The following is a 14,763-nucleotide window of genomic DNA, read 5'->3' on the forward strand; positions in this document are numbered from 1 at the left end:
AAGACTAAAGCCCACCGTCAACAAACTGATTGGACCTTATCAGTGTGGCTTTAGACCTGGAAAATCGACAACTGACCAGATATTCACCATGCGCCAAATCTTGGAAAAGACCCGAGAAAAGAGGATCGACACACACCACCTTTTTGTCGATTTTAAAGCTGCTTTCGACAGCACGAAAAGGAGTTGCCTTTACGCCGCGATGTCTGAATTTGGTATCCCCGCAAAACTAATACGGCTGTGTAAATTGACGTTGAGCAACACCAAAAGCTCCGTCATGATTGGGAAGGACCTCTCCGAGCCGTTCGATACCAAACGAGGTTTCAGACAAGGTGACTCACTATCGTGCGACTTCTTTAACCTGATGCTGGAAAAAATTATAAGAGCTGCAGAGCTAAACCGAGAAGGTACAATCTTCTACAAGAGTGTACAGCTCCTGGCGTACGCCGATGATATTGATATCATCGGAAGCAACAACCGCGCCGTTTGTTCTGCTTTTTCCCGCATGGATAAGGAGGCGAAGCGAATGGGTCTGGAGGTGAATGAGGACAAGACGAAATATCTCCTGTCATCAAACAAACAGTCGGCGCATTCGCGTCTTGGCTCCCACGTCACTGTTGACAGTCATAACTTCGAGGTCGTAGATAATTTCGTATACCTGGGAACCAGCATCAACAACACGAACAATGTCAGCCTCGAAATCCAGCGCAGAATAACTCTTGCCAACAGGTGCTACTTTGGACTGAGTAGGCAATTGAACAGTAAAGTCCTCTCTCGACGAACCAAAATCAAGCTCTACAAGTCGCTTATCATTCCCGTCCTGCTTTACGGTGCAGAAGCTTGGACGATGTCAACATCAGATGAGACGACACTAGGAGTTTTCGAGAGAAAAATTTTGCGCAAGATTTATGGTCCTCAGAACATTGGCAACGGCGAATACCGCAGACGATGGAACGATGAGCTGTACGAGTTATACGACGACATTGACATAGTTCAGCGAATAAAAAGACAGCGGCTACGCTGGCTAGGTCATGTTGTCCGAATGGACGAAAACACTCAAGCCCTGAAAGTGTTCGATGCAGTACCCGCCGGAGGAAGCCGAGGAAGGGGAAGGCCTCCACTCCGTTGGAGGGACCAGGTGGAGAGCGACCTGGTTACACTTGGGATCTCCAACTGGCGCCGAACTGCGAAGGAGAGAGACAGGTGGCGCACTATCGTCGATTCGGCTATAACCGGCTAAACGGTTGCAACGCCAATCACATACAAGGAAAAGCTTTTTTCAGGCGGAACACTTTATTATTAACTGCAACGAAAATGATCATGAATGTGAAAAAATAGAGGTTGCATCTCATAGAGAAGACATCTGAGTGTCTTTTAAGTTTTTAAAAAATTTGGTGTTCGAAGGAACACTACTACTTTTGAATCACAAATCTTTGAATTAGCTTACTTATACACATTCTACTTTATTTATTCAGAAAAAGCAAAATGATTGCTGTATAGTAGTTGTGCTGTGGTATAAAGTTATCACACCACACGGAACCGCTTGTGAATGTAAACAACAGTAAACACGTGAGGCCTGCATCTGTTTATACACATAAATACATAAAAACCAAGAGATAAGTCTCGTGTGTTTTTGAACATGCTTATTGAACCTAGCAACAGAGAAATCATTTTAAATAGAGCAAAGTTATGATCAACAAAATTTGTATTTTTAAGATGTCTATTTATTTATTTGGTTTCTAGAACTTGTTGTATTTTAAGGGCTTTCAAAAATATTTCTCCACATTGTAGCAAACAATGGCGTGCTTCCAACTAATAATGCATTTATGTACGCGAATGATAAGCTTTGGGCAAAGAACAGAGTTAATTCAGTTTTATCAATTTTAACAATTATTACTTTTATATGTCATCATGCCAATCCACGAGAATTGTGTCGCATATTTATTTTGTGTTTTTTAAAATATACATTTTTGTGATTATAACTTCCGCTTCCGTTAGTTAGTATTCCATTCACAGCAATACCGTCGGCAATTTCTCACTGTCATTTTCTTTATTGTGAATTGCTCATTTCTGCTGCTATTGCATTGTTTTCCATCGGTGTCAAAAATTTTCGTTTGCGCTGCTAAAATTTTATATCGAATATATTTGCAGCGTATAGAGTCCAACATAATTAAAAGTGTATGAACTCCTAGCAGGCTCAGTGAATTACATGGATATATAAAAACAAAACGTAATCCCGTTCTTGCCATCCCTTGCACTGCTAGTCAATTGTTGAAAAAGCCATAACTTAACACTACTGTCTAATAAGATTGCACTACCAGAATGGCCTCTACGATGCAGCTGGAGTTTTCGCAGGCCATGTCTGATTTTAAGACTATGTTTCCGGACATGGATCGCGAGGTAATTGAAGCTGTGTTACGTGCAAATCAGGGCGCTGTAGATGCCACAATCGATCAGCTACTAGCTATGTCGACGGATAATCAAAATGAAAAGCTACGCAATGAATTGGATGCAAAAATATCACCACAACGTAGTCTCATAAATCTAGATGGCATAGATAATCAGCCTCCGACCGCACAATTAATTGACACGTCTGACGGATGTTCTATCATTACACCGAATAGTCAACAAAATGCGGCCGCCGCTGCTAATGCTGTACTATTGAATCTGAGTGGCAATAGTGTTGTGAGCTCATCACCCAATCATAATACAGGTGCATCACCCAAACAGAGACTGGTAAGTGTCAACAACAAATCATCTGCTAATGTCACTCCAAAACGTAGTGGTCATCATGGTACTCGACGTTGGAACCCTCCAATGCTCGGTCCACTACCAGCAGGTTTTCTAAGGATCACACCGAGCGCACAGGAAGGGATAGCTAGAGATTTTGACTTGCCAGACGAACAGTTCGCAATGATGTTACAAAATGAGGAATTCATGAATCAGTTGCGATGGAATCAGGAATTTATGAGTGCGTTGGAGAAGGAGCAGTGCGGCAAAGGAAAAGGTGAAGATGATGCTGCATTCAAAGAACGTTTGAAGCATATGGGAAAGGTATCGCGAAAAAAGTTCTTACAAATGGCGCGTGTTTTTACCTGGCAGCGTAACAAAAAAACCACAACAGCCAAACAAATAGACTCACTGCCTCTAAAGGAGGAGCCCAGTGACGACGAAGATCACCATCATGTGCAGCGTAAGTAAAACGATAACCATGGCAGCGTGGGATAAACCACATAAACCTTAAGTAAGTGGAATGGTCTGTTTTTCAGAGTTATTATGTAATCTTTTAATTTTATGTATAAAAAAAGTTGTTGAAATAGTGTATAAGTTGCTTCACATTTTGGTAGCTGCTAATCTTCATAAAATTATTGCTTTCCAATTATCTAACGTGATGCTCATAAGCTTTCCATACCGATAAGCGTATATATGCAAATAAATATATGTATATATCTGTGGTTGTATAATACGAAAGATAAATTCCGAGAGTATATAAACGTTTGCAATGGAAGATTTTATCTTAAGTAAACTTAGTTATCAAAAATGCTTTAAATATTTTGTTCACTAATGAATTGCGAGTAATAATGGTAATCGTAAAGGAACAAAGAAAAGCATAAATTAAAAGTGCAATAAAGAGTGCAACTATAATTGAAAATATAAAAAGACAAGCCATTGTAATAGGTTTTAGATTTGCGAAGGCTGATTGTTGTTTGTTATTTCACTAAAAAGTGCGAATTAAGTATAAGTATATACATGTATAGTATGTGATGAAAAACTATTGTTTCTAAAATGCGAATCTTATTAAACATTTTATTATTAATGCAAATACTTATTTTTTGGACATTTTTATGTATGAAAATTATTTCAAAACTTGTTATCATTTAGCTATTGATTTAGCTTCAATATTATTTAATATATTTTTCCTTTTGATATGTAATGTAAAGATGCATGCACACGAATCCTTCCTTATAAATATGAATCTCATTACAATGCTCGAGTAATATATGAATAATAAGCTTCAGCTTGATGCTGAGTTTGGGCCTATTATGTTGGTTTATACAGAAAAATGTTCGAACGGACTGAATAGATACATCATAAACAACTATATTCATAAAGTAAATGAAAAACTTATGTATATACTTACATACATATGTACACAACGTAGTTATAAACTAAATATTAAAATAAACTTAAAACCTAGTGTATAATTCTTAAAAGCATATATTCTCATAATATCAAAACAATGTATAAGTCCAATAATGAATGTTAATTATAAATACATACATATTTGAAAATTAGTAGTGAAATTTAAAATTTTCAAGCATTTTGGTTTTCCACAGTCTAAAGACAATGTTCCAAAGAATTATGATACATATATACATAAATACACACATATATTTGCTGAGTATACATTAAAGCCAAAATATGGCTAATATCGCATTTTGTATATGCAATATATAATATAATATTATAAAAAACAATTGAATAATAAATTGCTTTATTCTTAGCAATAACGCTAGTCACAATTTACAATAAATCAAAATCGAACAACCATTTTCTCCAGTTGTAGCAGAGATGTTAGTGAAGATCTGAAGATAATACTTAAATTATTATCATTTTTTTTTATTTGAAAAAGTACAGTAAATATTTTAAACTTACAATATTAAATGAAATGAGCATAATAAAGCATACAATTGTTATATATTTTCTTGGTATGCTACTCAAAATATTGAGTGCGACATAATAATAGATTAAAGTATTCAAATAATTTTATTAGTTGCTACAAAAAATGCATATCATATTGTACATATTGTGCCAAATATTAGTTTATTAGAAATATCATTCAACAACTGCAATGCAACAAAATGTTGTATATATATGTTTTCATTATAGATCGGAGTAAACATTTTGTCTTTTGAGCGCCTTTCGATGTTTTAAATTCTAAATCAATTAAAATAAAATCGATGTAGTAAAATTTCTTAAAAACTAAATATAAAACTTAAATTAAATTAAAATTAATACAATCGTTTATTAAAAGAATGTGGATTTTTACTAAATAAATATGCGGAAAAGTCTCCAAACTGTTAAAATTAAACAAAGGTAAACAAATAATAAAAACGTTTTTAATTTATTCCTAGAATTGGAACGAAAGATATTTAAACACAATACTCCTAAATAATTATTTATTTACATCGAAAATGTCACTGAATTTCAATTTTGAAATATATTTCAAATTACACAAAATAAGTAAAGATAAACAAACATAAATGTACAAAGTGTAAAAGTGCAGAATATGCGAAATTTAATTACATACTACTCCTAACACAATTCATAATTTGACACTATGTCTTTGTATGTAGAATGAAAATGTCATATATTGTTTAAAACAACGTAGAAAATACGGAAATTAGTGGCAAATAAACAGATATGTACATATATATGTACATAATTTCCACATGCGTACATATGTATGTAAGCATTTGTTTGTGGCATGGAAAGTGCTTAAAACTAATGAAATAAAATCGCAAAAAACTACATAATTTAAATAACCCTAAAACCAAACATAGTTAAAACAAATTATGTACGCATGCATGTATAAATTAACTTTACCAATGATGAATAAATGTAAAACAAAAATATGAAATATTGTTTTGTTCTCCAGCTTGAAGGCTTAATTGATAGAATAATTCACAATATAAAACAGAGAAATAATTTCCATTAAATATCCTCCAAAGTATTGACGCCATATTACAGCTATAGTAATTTCTTACCGAGCTTGTATTTTTAAATATTATCTATGAACATGTACATATCTACATATAAACCATCACAAATACGTAAGTATATATGATCATTTCAAGGTTTAGCTATTACTTGATTAATTCTAAATATAGTAATTTTCTTTGTTTGTATGTATATATATATATATAGTGGAACTTCTCTAACTCGAATCACCATAATGCACAAAAAAACTTCGAGTTATAGAATTTTCATTAAAACATATAAATTTTTAAATAGCTGTAAAGTATAGATTTATGCACTGTTTTATTTAAAAAAAATTAAATTTTTTATGGACATACGATATAATATATTTTCTGTAAATTGGTTTGCTGCATTTTGCTATTTTTTGGCTCTTGACGTCTGTATCCCATGCCTTGTGTTAGATGATTTGTGCAATCCATAAGTGTAATATCATATTTTATGTTCGCCTCCATACGATATAGATGGACTAGTTTAAAATTCCCCCGCGGTAGTAAAATATTAAATTTTGTATTATGGCCTGACCAAAAAGTTCGATTTATGGAAGGAAATTTTTATGAAAGTTGCCACTTCAAAAGTTCGAGTTATGGAGATCTTCGAGTTATAGAAATTTCCGTTAGGGAAGTTCCACTGTATATATATTTATATTTTAATAGCATACAAGCAGTGTATGAACTTTGCTTGCGGTGCGAATTTGTATTCTCCTACATTGTCTCGTCATGGTTACATCCGCAGTTTATTCATATGTAATTGTCTTCCCACATTTCATTCACTTACGTACGTACATACATACATTTCCGTTTGAAGAATTTGAAACTTGTCTTTTAGTTATTCATTCTGTTGCAGCACCGATGAGACCACGAATTACGTTCAAAACATACTGGTGAATATATGTGTGTACGCACACAAATAGTATATTAATTTTACTTTATTACTGTCACTCCAGAAAAGGCTCCAATGCTCCATTACCACTCTGAATTTCATTATTGGGAACTTCACTCAATTGTACATACATGTGAACGTACAATTTTACATACTTACGTATCTAAGCACATGTGTGTATATGTAACTGCACATATACATACATACATATGTATATATGTACGTATTTTATATAGATAAGTCTTGGTTACGAACGCCACTGGAATTTTAAAACGCCTTTAAATTGTTTATTCAACCACGAACAATTTGATAGGGAGCTCAATTCATTAAACTCAACGCTCGCAGTTCAACTGCCAAGGGTCATTACTACAATGTATTAAATGAAATAAAATAGATTTAGTATTTGTTTCTTTAGAATAAACACGGATGAGTACTCATATTCATCACGCTTGTAGCGAGCTAAGATATTTTATATATTTGTCAATAAGTTATATACTGCTGATAAGTACGGCGATGCAGCAATAGCAAAGCAAGTCCCTAAATGCCACAGCTCTTCTCTACATACTCCATATTAAGTTTCTGCCTTTTGATTTCCACTTTTCAACTGCTCGCATCCTACCCTGAACTTTTGTAATATACCGGCCGGCTCGATTGCCGATATACTAGCATGCTGACATATGCACAATCATGCAAACATGAGACGGGAATGTGCCTAAGCTTTGAATTAGTAATGTGGTATCGCATATGATTCTGCCACGGGTTGTTTTTCGGGCGCAACAAATGAGCTAATGGCGATGACTTTGAAAACAGCAATGAAGTCGTAATCTAACACTATCTGAGTTGGACATTTTTGAGCGCCTGTATGCGCTATGTACATATATAATGTGTGTATACATATTTATGTTTAATTGGCTGCGCAACCTCTGCTGAACTTGCATTCAAAGAGTGAGTTTGACAACCACAATTTTAGCATTCCAAATGTGTCATTTAGTTCTTCTGAAAACCAAAACGCCATTAAATACTTAAGTGCAGATGTAAAATATTTTAACCATTTCAACAAAAAATCTACCACATAAACTTCCAAACCACCGAAAACTAAATAATTGTATGACTTGCTTTTGTTTATTGTTTTCGATTTTTTTGTTTTATTATTATATGTAAACGTAATACATTCAATTAATATTTAGAAGACAATAAATCTATTTCTTATTATGTTTTGTTACACTTTGATTTATGGTTTATGCATTTGTTTCTATTATTTCATATTATGTTGTTGCGATTGCATTGTTAAATATTTATATAATATTTTTACCGCTCGCAATGTTTAGGTCATTATACATATTGTTCTTTTTTGCTGGGTGTTGTTAATTTTGCGGGTTTTAAGTCTTTACCATCTCAATCATTTATTGAAACGATTTTGTTGTTTATTTAAACAGTTTGCAACTTTTCATTAAATTTATACAATTATTCATAATGCTAGAAAACATCCATTTTATATCAAATGATTTATCAATGAAAAGTCGTAATTATTGGATTTTTATTTTGATTGTTTGGTGAAGGGCTCGTTGGTCTAGTAATCGCAATATGCATTTCATTGAGTCATGGATACTATGCTGATCTTGATGTAAGGTGGTTCGACTACATAATGTATGAGTACGATAATCTGATTACTTATGATTTTTTTTTTTCATTATTTATAGGGCACATGGGAATCGTTTTGTCTTTCTGACAGTGCTATTACATTATTTCTATATAAACATTAATAAATTGAAAAAAATGAAATTGATAGAAGTAGACTAGCAATAAAAGTGCTGGTCCATATGAATTGTACATACAACTATGTGCCTTAAATGGCAAAAATTCTTATTTTATCAACATTTTGTTATATTTCCGTTTAATTTATGTTTTAGTTATTTGCTTGGCATTTCTTTTGCTTAGGTTTTTAAGTCAAAACGGTTATTTCAACTATTACGATTTGGCCTACGCATTTCAGTTATGGCTAACAATATATAATTTCAGAATAAAATACATTTATTAATGATGCAATTAAAAGGAAATGTATGCGTAAAGTGGAAAAATATAAGTTTTGTAGCAATACAAACAAGTGGTATTATATGATTATGAAAAATTCACAACCGTAGAATAATTTTGTGAAAACGAAAATATACGATTTGTTTATGCCTTAAATGAAGTGTGAGGAATCGTTTTGACTTTACTGAGACCCTAATATACATACATATCATTCACATTTACTTAAGAGTTAATTGGAAATTAACTTTTGCATACGTTTTTGTTTCTTAGTTATAGATATCTTGTAAATTTGTAAAATAGTAGCAAAGTAGTATTTTTGTAAATTGTATAAACGGTTTGAATTTGATTTTGACAATGCGGCTTAATATTTCTTGTTTTTCTTTCACATGGAGTTTCACTTAATGTTTGCGCTTTGACTTGCCTTTTGGTTTCATGTAAAAAAGTTTAAATTTAAGATAAAATAATACAAACTTATTTCATTTTAATACAAAAAAATAAACTTGGCATTTCAAAATTTCGCCTATAGTGAATACAATTTTTATTAAATTTTTTGTCTATATCATCATTACAAGTACATATTTATGTATTTCAATTTTTATTTCTATATGTATATCTAAAGAGACAGCGAGAAGGATAGCGGACTTTAGAAAACCCCCACATTTAACAGCAATGTTTTTCTCAATTGTTTCCTTGGTACTCAAACATTTTTTATCCTCACTATTTGTTTGTTTATTTGCTTCAATCAATACCATATTTTTATATATTTCTTTTAAAATTGTAGTCTTATAGCAGATAACATAAGGACTTTTTAGGTTTCTTCTGTTTCTTCTCGGGTGACTTTTTATTGATCTGCCTAACCAGATCATAGAAAATATCATTAACATTAACTTTAGCTTTGGCTGATGTTTCCATGAAGGCGCAGTTAAATTGTGTGGCCAGACTTTTACCCAGTTCTTTTCCTACGACGCGCTCATCTTCCAAATCGCATTTGTTACCCACTAGCACCATTGGTACATCATCTGTATCTTTCACGCGCAATATTTGTTCGCGCAGATCTTGCAGATCATTGAATGTTGATTGTGCTGTTATAGAATAGACGAGTACGAAGCCTTGGCCATTTTTCATGTAAAGATCACGCATGGCTGTGAATTGTTCTGTGCCAGCAGTGTCGAGAATCTCCAACATGCACTGTTGACCATCTACTTCCACCTGTTTACGATAACTGTCCTCAATTGTGGGATCATATTTTTCCACGAATATGCCTTGCACGAACTGCACGGTTAAGGCAGATTTGCCTACACCGCCACTGCCCAACACAACAATTTTGTACTCACGCATAGTGTCAGTAATGGGGTGGACGTACTACTTTGTTTTTTATGTTTACGGAATACGGAATAACACAATTTATGTATGGTCGTGCACTATAAATGATAACGTAATTACGAATTTCCTTTGTTGGCGTAAACGCTTTATGGTTGCAGATTTACACTTATTATTCTTTTATTACAATCAATTTCAGATTGTGTTATTTAATAGAATTATTGCCAAATTTTTTTGTTGTGTCTATAATAATTTTCGATATGCCAGTTTTTCGTTATTGAACTTTGTTTCTCTTTAGTGCTGTTGCTATTTTCACTTAGCTTATCACTTTTTCGGATCTTTTTTCTTTTTCTTGTAAACCCAAACCTGGAAGCACCGTCCAAATTGTAACAAATATTTTATCATGCAAAAAAGAAGAGAAATAAGGGTGTGAATTAATTAAACAAAATTGTTTCTGGATGTTCATTTAATAAACTCACAATCGCTATTTTAGGCTCAACTTCAACTTCATCATGTTAATATGACTCATTTTGTCCCTTCTATTTTACCTTCTTTCTTGCAGCCGCTGTTGCCGTTGCTGTTGTCGTTAGCGATTACGTTGCTGTTGAACCTCCTCTACAGCTATAACTTCACTCAAATTCCGTGACTGCGCCTCTCTGCGCCGTTTTGCTGTTGCTATCAACTGAGACGTTTGCCTGATTTTTCTGTCGCTTCCTTCTCTTCCTATTCGTTCGTTCTATGTCCCAACGAGCGATTTTAGTTCTTATAATCCCCGCCTTTCTTTAAATTAACTATGGTGTCAAAAAATTCGCTCCAAACTAAACTAACGAATCAACTGACCTGCTCCGAAGATCGAGCACAAAATGGAATGTTAAGAAACAAAATCTGCGTAGTTCTTCGGCAACTTCGCTTACTTTCTATTTTCTCTCTCCACACACTGTGCTAACGAAACACATTTATAATGGCAATATCTTAAAAAACAATTATTATTTATTATTAATACTTTTATTAAGAAAAATCACCGAAAACGTCCACGAAATTTTATGTATCTTTGCACGACGCGTCACAGCTAGAGCAAGGTTGCAACGGTTAACAACGAGAAAACTGACAGCGCCAATGTAACGAGTAGAGAAATACAAGAGCGATATAGCGATAATTAATCATCTTTTTCAAATTGTTGTAAAAAATTACCATTTAAAATTTACTTTTTTTAAATTATATTTTTCTGCGTCATTTAAGAATGAAAATAATAATAAGTTTTAAAAAATTTATTAGGCTCAATAAATATTCATCTATTCCGATGAAAATTCCCTGCAAGACGAGTAGAGTTACTTATCTTATAGCCTAGACAAACGGCAAAGTTAATTCGGATTAACTGCGCTTTTAATCAGTTCGAAATATGTATGTGACAGACGGCAGCATAGCGAGTTATAAACTCCCATAACAAAAAGCAAATATTGCGCACAATTAGTACAAAACCACTAATTACTAAAAAAATATACATAAATACGTTATTATTAGAACTTCCATTTTAGAAAAAAATAGCTATTTCATTGCATGCGTATGTTTTCGTTTTCATTTAAATGAAAAACATCTGTCAGTATTGCATATTTTCATTCACAATAGATAAAAAGCGGCCATGTTTAACAATGTTGCCAACCAAAATGCCACAAACCCACTATAGTGGGAGTTATAACTCTCTAAAATTTTTAAATGGCAGTGAGCAAACGGAGATAACTCAGTTTACAAACTGAGATAACTCTCGAATTAACCCCGATTAGAGCAGTTAATCCGAATTCGTTACCAGTAAAGAAAGCTTGTATTATATTTTTGGTCTCTTTTATTCTAGCAGCAGGAAAAAATTTGCTATTTCTCCTCTTTTACGGCATGTCGGTGTGATTATCTTGCTCGCTCTCTCTCATTGATTTTGGTGTAAATCCTGCATATGTCTTTCTGCTCTAATTTTTCTATTGTTTTGGAAAGCCATATGTCACTCTGTGGTTAGCAGAGCCTTAAAAGGACTTAAAAGCCTTCTAGCACATGCATTAATTAAGCATTAACAAATTTTATGAATTTATTAATTCAAAATTATTACATTGAGGCTCTCAATAATTAATGCACCTAAAATCCAAAAAAACTGCATTCAATTGCTTTAAAAACAATTAACTGCTCAATATTACAGTAGGTTTTTCAGTCTTCATTAGGCATTCATTAAAAATCTATTTAAATGAAACTAGTTACGGATTTGCACCTCAAAAAATTGTAGATAAATTTATTACATAGTATTCACATTTTAAAGGCCTTAATATTAGCGTATTTTCGTAACCATACCAGCCGCAATAGTGACTCCACCCACTCGCAACATGAAACGTCCCAATTCTTTGAAATCCGCATAACGTTCTATGCATATGGGCCGCGTTGTTTCTAATTCTACTAAAGCACATGTATTATTACCGAGAACTCGTGGCTTCTTCTTGATAGTTTCTCCAGTGCTTTTATGTAATTGTGCTTGTAATTTACTTAGGACAGCGGGTTCAATGAGCGACTGGTAATGAAGTAGCACAGGATAACCAATTGTTATTGGCACTGTAACATTGAATACAAGTATACGAGCTTGGAATCGATTTGTCACCGGTATAGGGTTTTGTGGATCGCAAATAATAGAACCAACAGACACTGTTGACATATCGACACCCGACAATGTCACTGAGACCTGATCTCCTGCAAAAGCATTTGTTTGAGAAATTTCATCGATTTGTAATGCTTTGGTTTGAGCTTGCTCGCGACTAGCACCGACAAGTACACGGTCATTAACACTAAGAACGCCGGTCTCGATACGTCCCGATATACAAAAGCCGGAACCGGTGCCTTTATAAATATCGGACACAGACATACGTAATGGACGATCAATAGATCTTTCTGGTAATTTGAAGTTATCTATTACGCTTAGTAAATGAGGTCCTTTGTACCATGCTTTCAAACCGGGTTCTTGTGCTGGTTTTGCCAAATTTTCACCACTAAGCCCCGAACAGGGTATGAATGTAACATCCGATTCTTTGAAGCCAGCTTGCCTAAGGAAAGTTTTTAATTTTCCAACAATTTCAACGAATCGTTCTTTCGACCACTCAACCATATCTAGCTTATTAATAACCACGCCCAGTTGATTTACGCCTAATGAACGAACAAGTAATGCATGCTCTCGTGTTTGACCGCCTTGTTCAAATCCTGCCTCGAATTCTCCACGAGATGCGTCTACTACCAAAAGCGCGACATCCGCTTGAGTAGCCCCAGAAATCATGTTTGGTATAAAGTCTTTGTGACCAGGGGCATCCAAAAGGGTAACTACTTTAGTGTCGGTCTCTATGCGTGAATAGCCCACATCCATGGTAATTCCTAAAAATATTCAGTGATATATATATGTGTAAACCAATAATGTTGTACAAACATACCTCTCGATCGTTCTTCACCGGTTTCATCCAAAACCCATGCATACATAAAACTTTGTTTGCCCATTTTCTTTGATTCTTGCTCATGTTTGTGCATTACTCTTTGAGAAACATATCCGGTATCAACAAGTAAATGGCCCATTAATGTACTTTTACCTATGTATGAAAATAAGAGTCATATTAGTTTAAGATAGAGTAACATGGCAGTATGTGAGTGAAATATTTTTTATTTACCAGCATCCACATGTCCAATGACAATCATATGAAAATGAGCCTTTTGTTCTCCTCTTTCCTGAGAGTAAAGTTTTCGAGCGTCGCGCTGTGCTTGTTCTTTGGATACCTTAACGGATCCCGTAGTTTTATTATTGACATCTTCTTCTACAGGAGTATTTCTACCAGACACTGCTGGTGATAATTGCTGCTGTGGTGAATTCACTTCAAAACCTCGACGTATGTTTCGTTCACTTAATGGTTGGGCAGTGATTTTGATTGTAGGTGGGATATTCACGTTGGAAGCAATTTCACGATCAGGGCTTCTTTGTTTTGTCGCAGACGATGTAGGTGGCTGCAGCGTTTGATTTTTTGATGTGCTGCTCGCACTGACTTTATGTCTCTTCGGTTTACTGTCGCATTCGTTATTTAAAATATCGTCGAGTATTTTTGTTATATCATAACCGAAGTTAATTGAAGTCTCTACAATTCTTCGCTCTGATATCTGATCTCCAACCACATTACGTACTTCATCAATGCACGATGTAAGTTTCGCCTTGTCAATATCATTTAATATTGGCATTTGGAAATTATCCGAGTCTCGACGGTCTTTTTCATATGTAACGCTGTCTTCGCCCTCCTCTTCCTCCTCCTCCTCAATATCTCTATTATTCTTAATAAAGGCCGACATACTATGTTGACCACGAGCTCTGTCATATAGCCATTGCGAGTCTGTTGGTGATATACAATTATCATCATCTACAGAGTGTCCATAGACATCATCGTAGCCTAAAATAAATTAAATTCAGTGTGGATTAGTTAATAGAAAATAAATTATTCACTTAATTGCTTACACACCATCATATTCGTCGTTGTAATCCATAGCTCGCACAATCCTGTGTCGCGACATTATGATGTTCGTATTTTATTTATTACCCACTATCAAAATTTCACAACTATTTTTAAGTGTCGAGTTGCAATAAATAATTAAACAAATTTGTGAAATTTTGCCACCGCATCGAAAACAAATCTAAAATCGAATACCTGCACAATTATTGGCATGCTGCACAGCTGACAACTGACATTGCACAGTGTTGTAGGTTGATTCGTCTTAGGGTTG

At 34.1% G+C, this 14,763-nt stretch overlaps 3 protein-coding genes across 29 annotated transcripts; 1 reads left to right on the forward strand and 2 right to left on the reverse strand.

The window, feature by feature from the left end:
* Positions 1 to 2,043: 2,043 nt before the first annotated feature.
* On the forward strand, positions 2,044 to 8,133 carry LOC105211587 (CUE domain-containing protein 1). The gene has a single exon (XM_011183102.3). The coding sequence runs from the start codon at positions 2,320 to 2,322 to the stop codon at positions 3,196 to 3,198; it is 879 nt and encodes a 292-aa protein (XP_011181404.1). The 5' UTR covers positions 2,044 to 2,319; the 3' UTR covers positions 3,199 to 8,133.
* Positions 8,134 to 9,173: 1,040 nt separating this feature from the next.
* LOC105211588 (ras-related protein Rap1) lies at positions 9,174 to 10,017 on the reverse strand. Its single transcript, XM_054230165.1, has one exon. The coding sequence runs from the start codon at positions 10,003 to 10,005 to the stop codon at positions 9,451 to 9,453; it is 555 nt and encodes a 184-aa protein (XP_054086140.1). The 5' UTR covers positions 10,006 to 10,017; the 3' UTR covers positions 9,174 to 9,450.
* A 218-nt stretch (positions 10,018 to 10,235) lies between these two features.
* On the reverse strand, positions 10,236 to 14,732 carry LOC105211590 (protein HBS1). 27 transcript variants are annotated; one of them, XM_054230163.1, is made up of 8 exons: positions 14,502 to 14,732; positions 13,668 to 14,432; positions 13,437 to 13,589; positions 11,179 to 13,380; positions 10,991 to 11,091; positions 10,902 to 10,924; positions 10,467 to 10,827; positions 10,236 to 10,353 (listed from the first exon to the last, which is right to left on the reverse strand). In XM_054230163.1, exons 1-4 carry the CDS (start codon positions 14,551 to 14,553, stop codon positions 12,296 to 12,298), a joined length of 2,055 nt encoding a protein of 684 aa, XP_054086138.1. In that variant the 5' UTR covers positions 14,554 to 14,732; the 3' UTR covers positions 10,236 to 10,353; positions 10,467 to 10,827; positions 10,902 to 10,924; positions 10,991 to 11,091; positions 11,179 to 12,295. The 27 variants fall into 27 exon arrangements, with proteins under 27 accessions (XP_054086138.1, XP_054086125.1, XP_054086119.1 ...); XM_054230150.1 differs by having other exon boundaries at positions 10,467 to 10,924; positions 11,010 to 11,091; positions 11,193 to 13,380; XM_054230144.1 differs by having other exon boundaries at positions 10,467 to 10,958; positions 11,010 to 11,091; positions 11,193 to 13,380.
* Between the last annotated feature and the right edge of the window lie 31 nt (positions 14,733 to 14,763).

This window comes from Zeugodacus cucurbitae, chromosome 4, assembly GCF_028554725.1.
Source record: "Zeugodacus cucurbitae isolate PBARC_wt_2022May chromosome 4, idZeuCucr1.2, whole genome shotgun sequence".
NCBI lineage: Eukaryota > Metazoa > Arthropoda > Insecta > Diptera > Tephritidae > Zeugodacus > Zeugodacus cucurbitae.

Bases quoted from the DNA above. Each gene is read 5' to 3' on its own strand.
- LOC105211587 (XM_011183102.3), top strand. From the start codon at position 2,320: ATGGCCTCTACGATGCAGCTGGAGTTTTCGCAGGCCATGTCTGATTTT.
- LOC105211588 (XM_054230165.1), bottom strand. From the start codon at position 10,005: ATGCGTGAGTACAAAATTGTTGTGTTGGGCAGTGGCGGTGTAGGCAAA.
- LOC105211590 (XM_054230150.1), bottom strand. From the start codon at position 14,553: ATGTCGCGACACAGGATTGTGCGAGCTATGGATTACAACGACGAATAT. The intron at 14,433-14,501 runs GTGTGTAAGCAA...AATTTATTTTAG, and splicing joins TTACAACGACGAATATGATG to GCTACGATGATGTCTATGGA. The intron at 13,381-13,436 runs GTATGTTTGTAC...GAATATTTTTAG, and splicing joins CGGTGAAGAACGATCGAGAG to GAATTACCATGGATGTGGGC.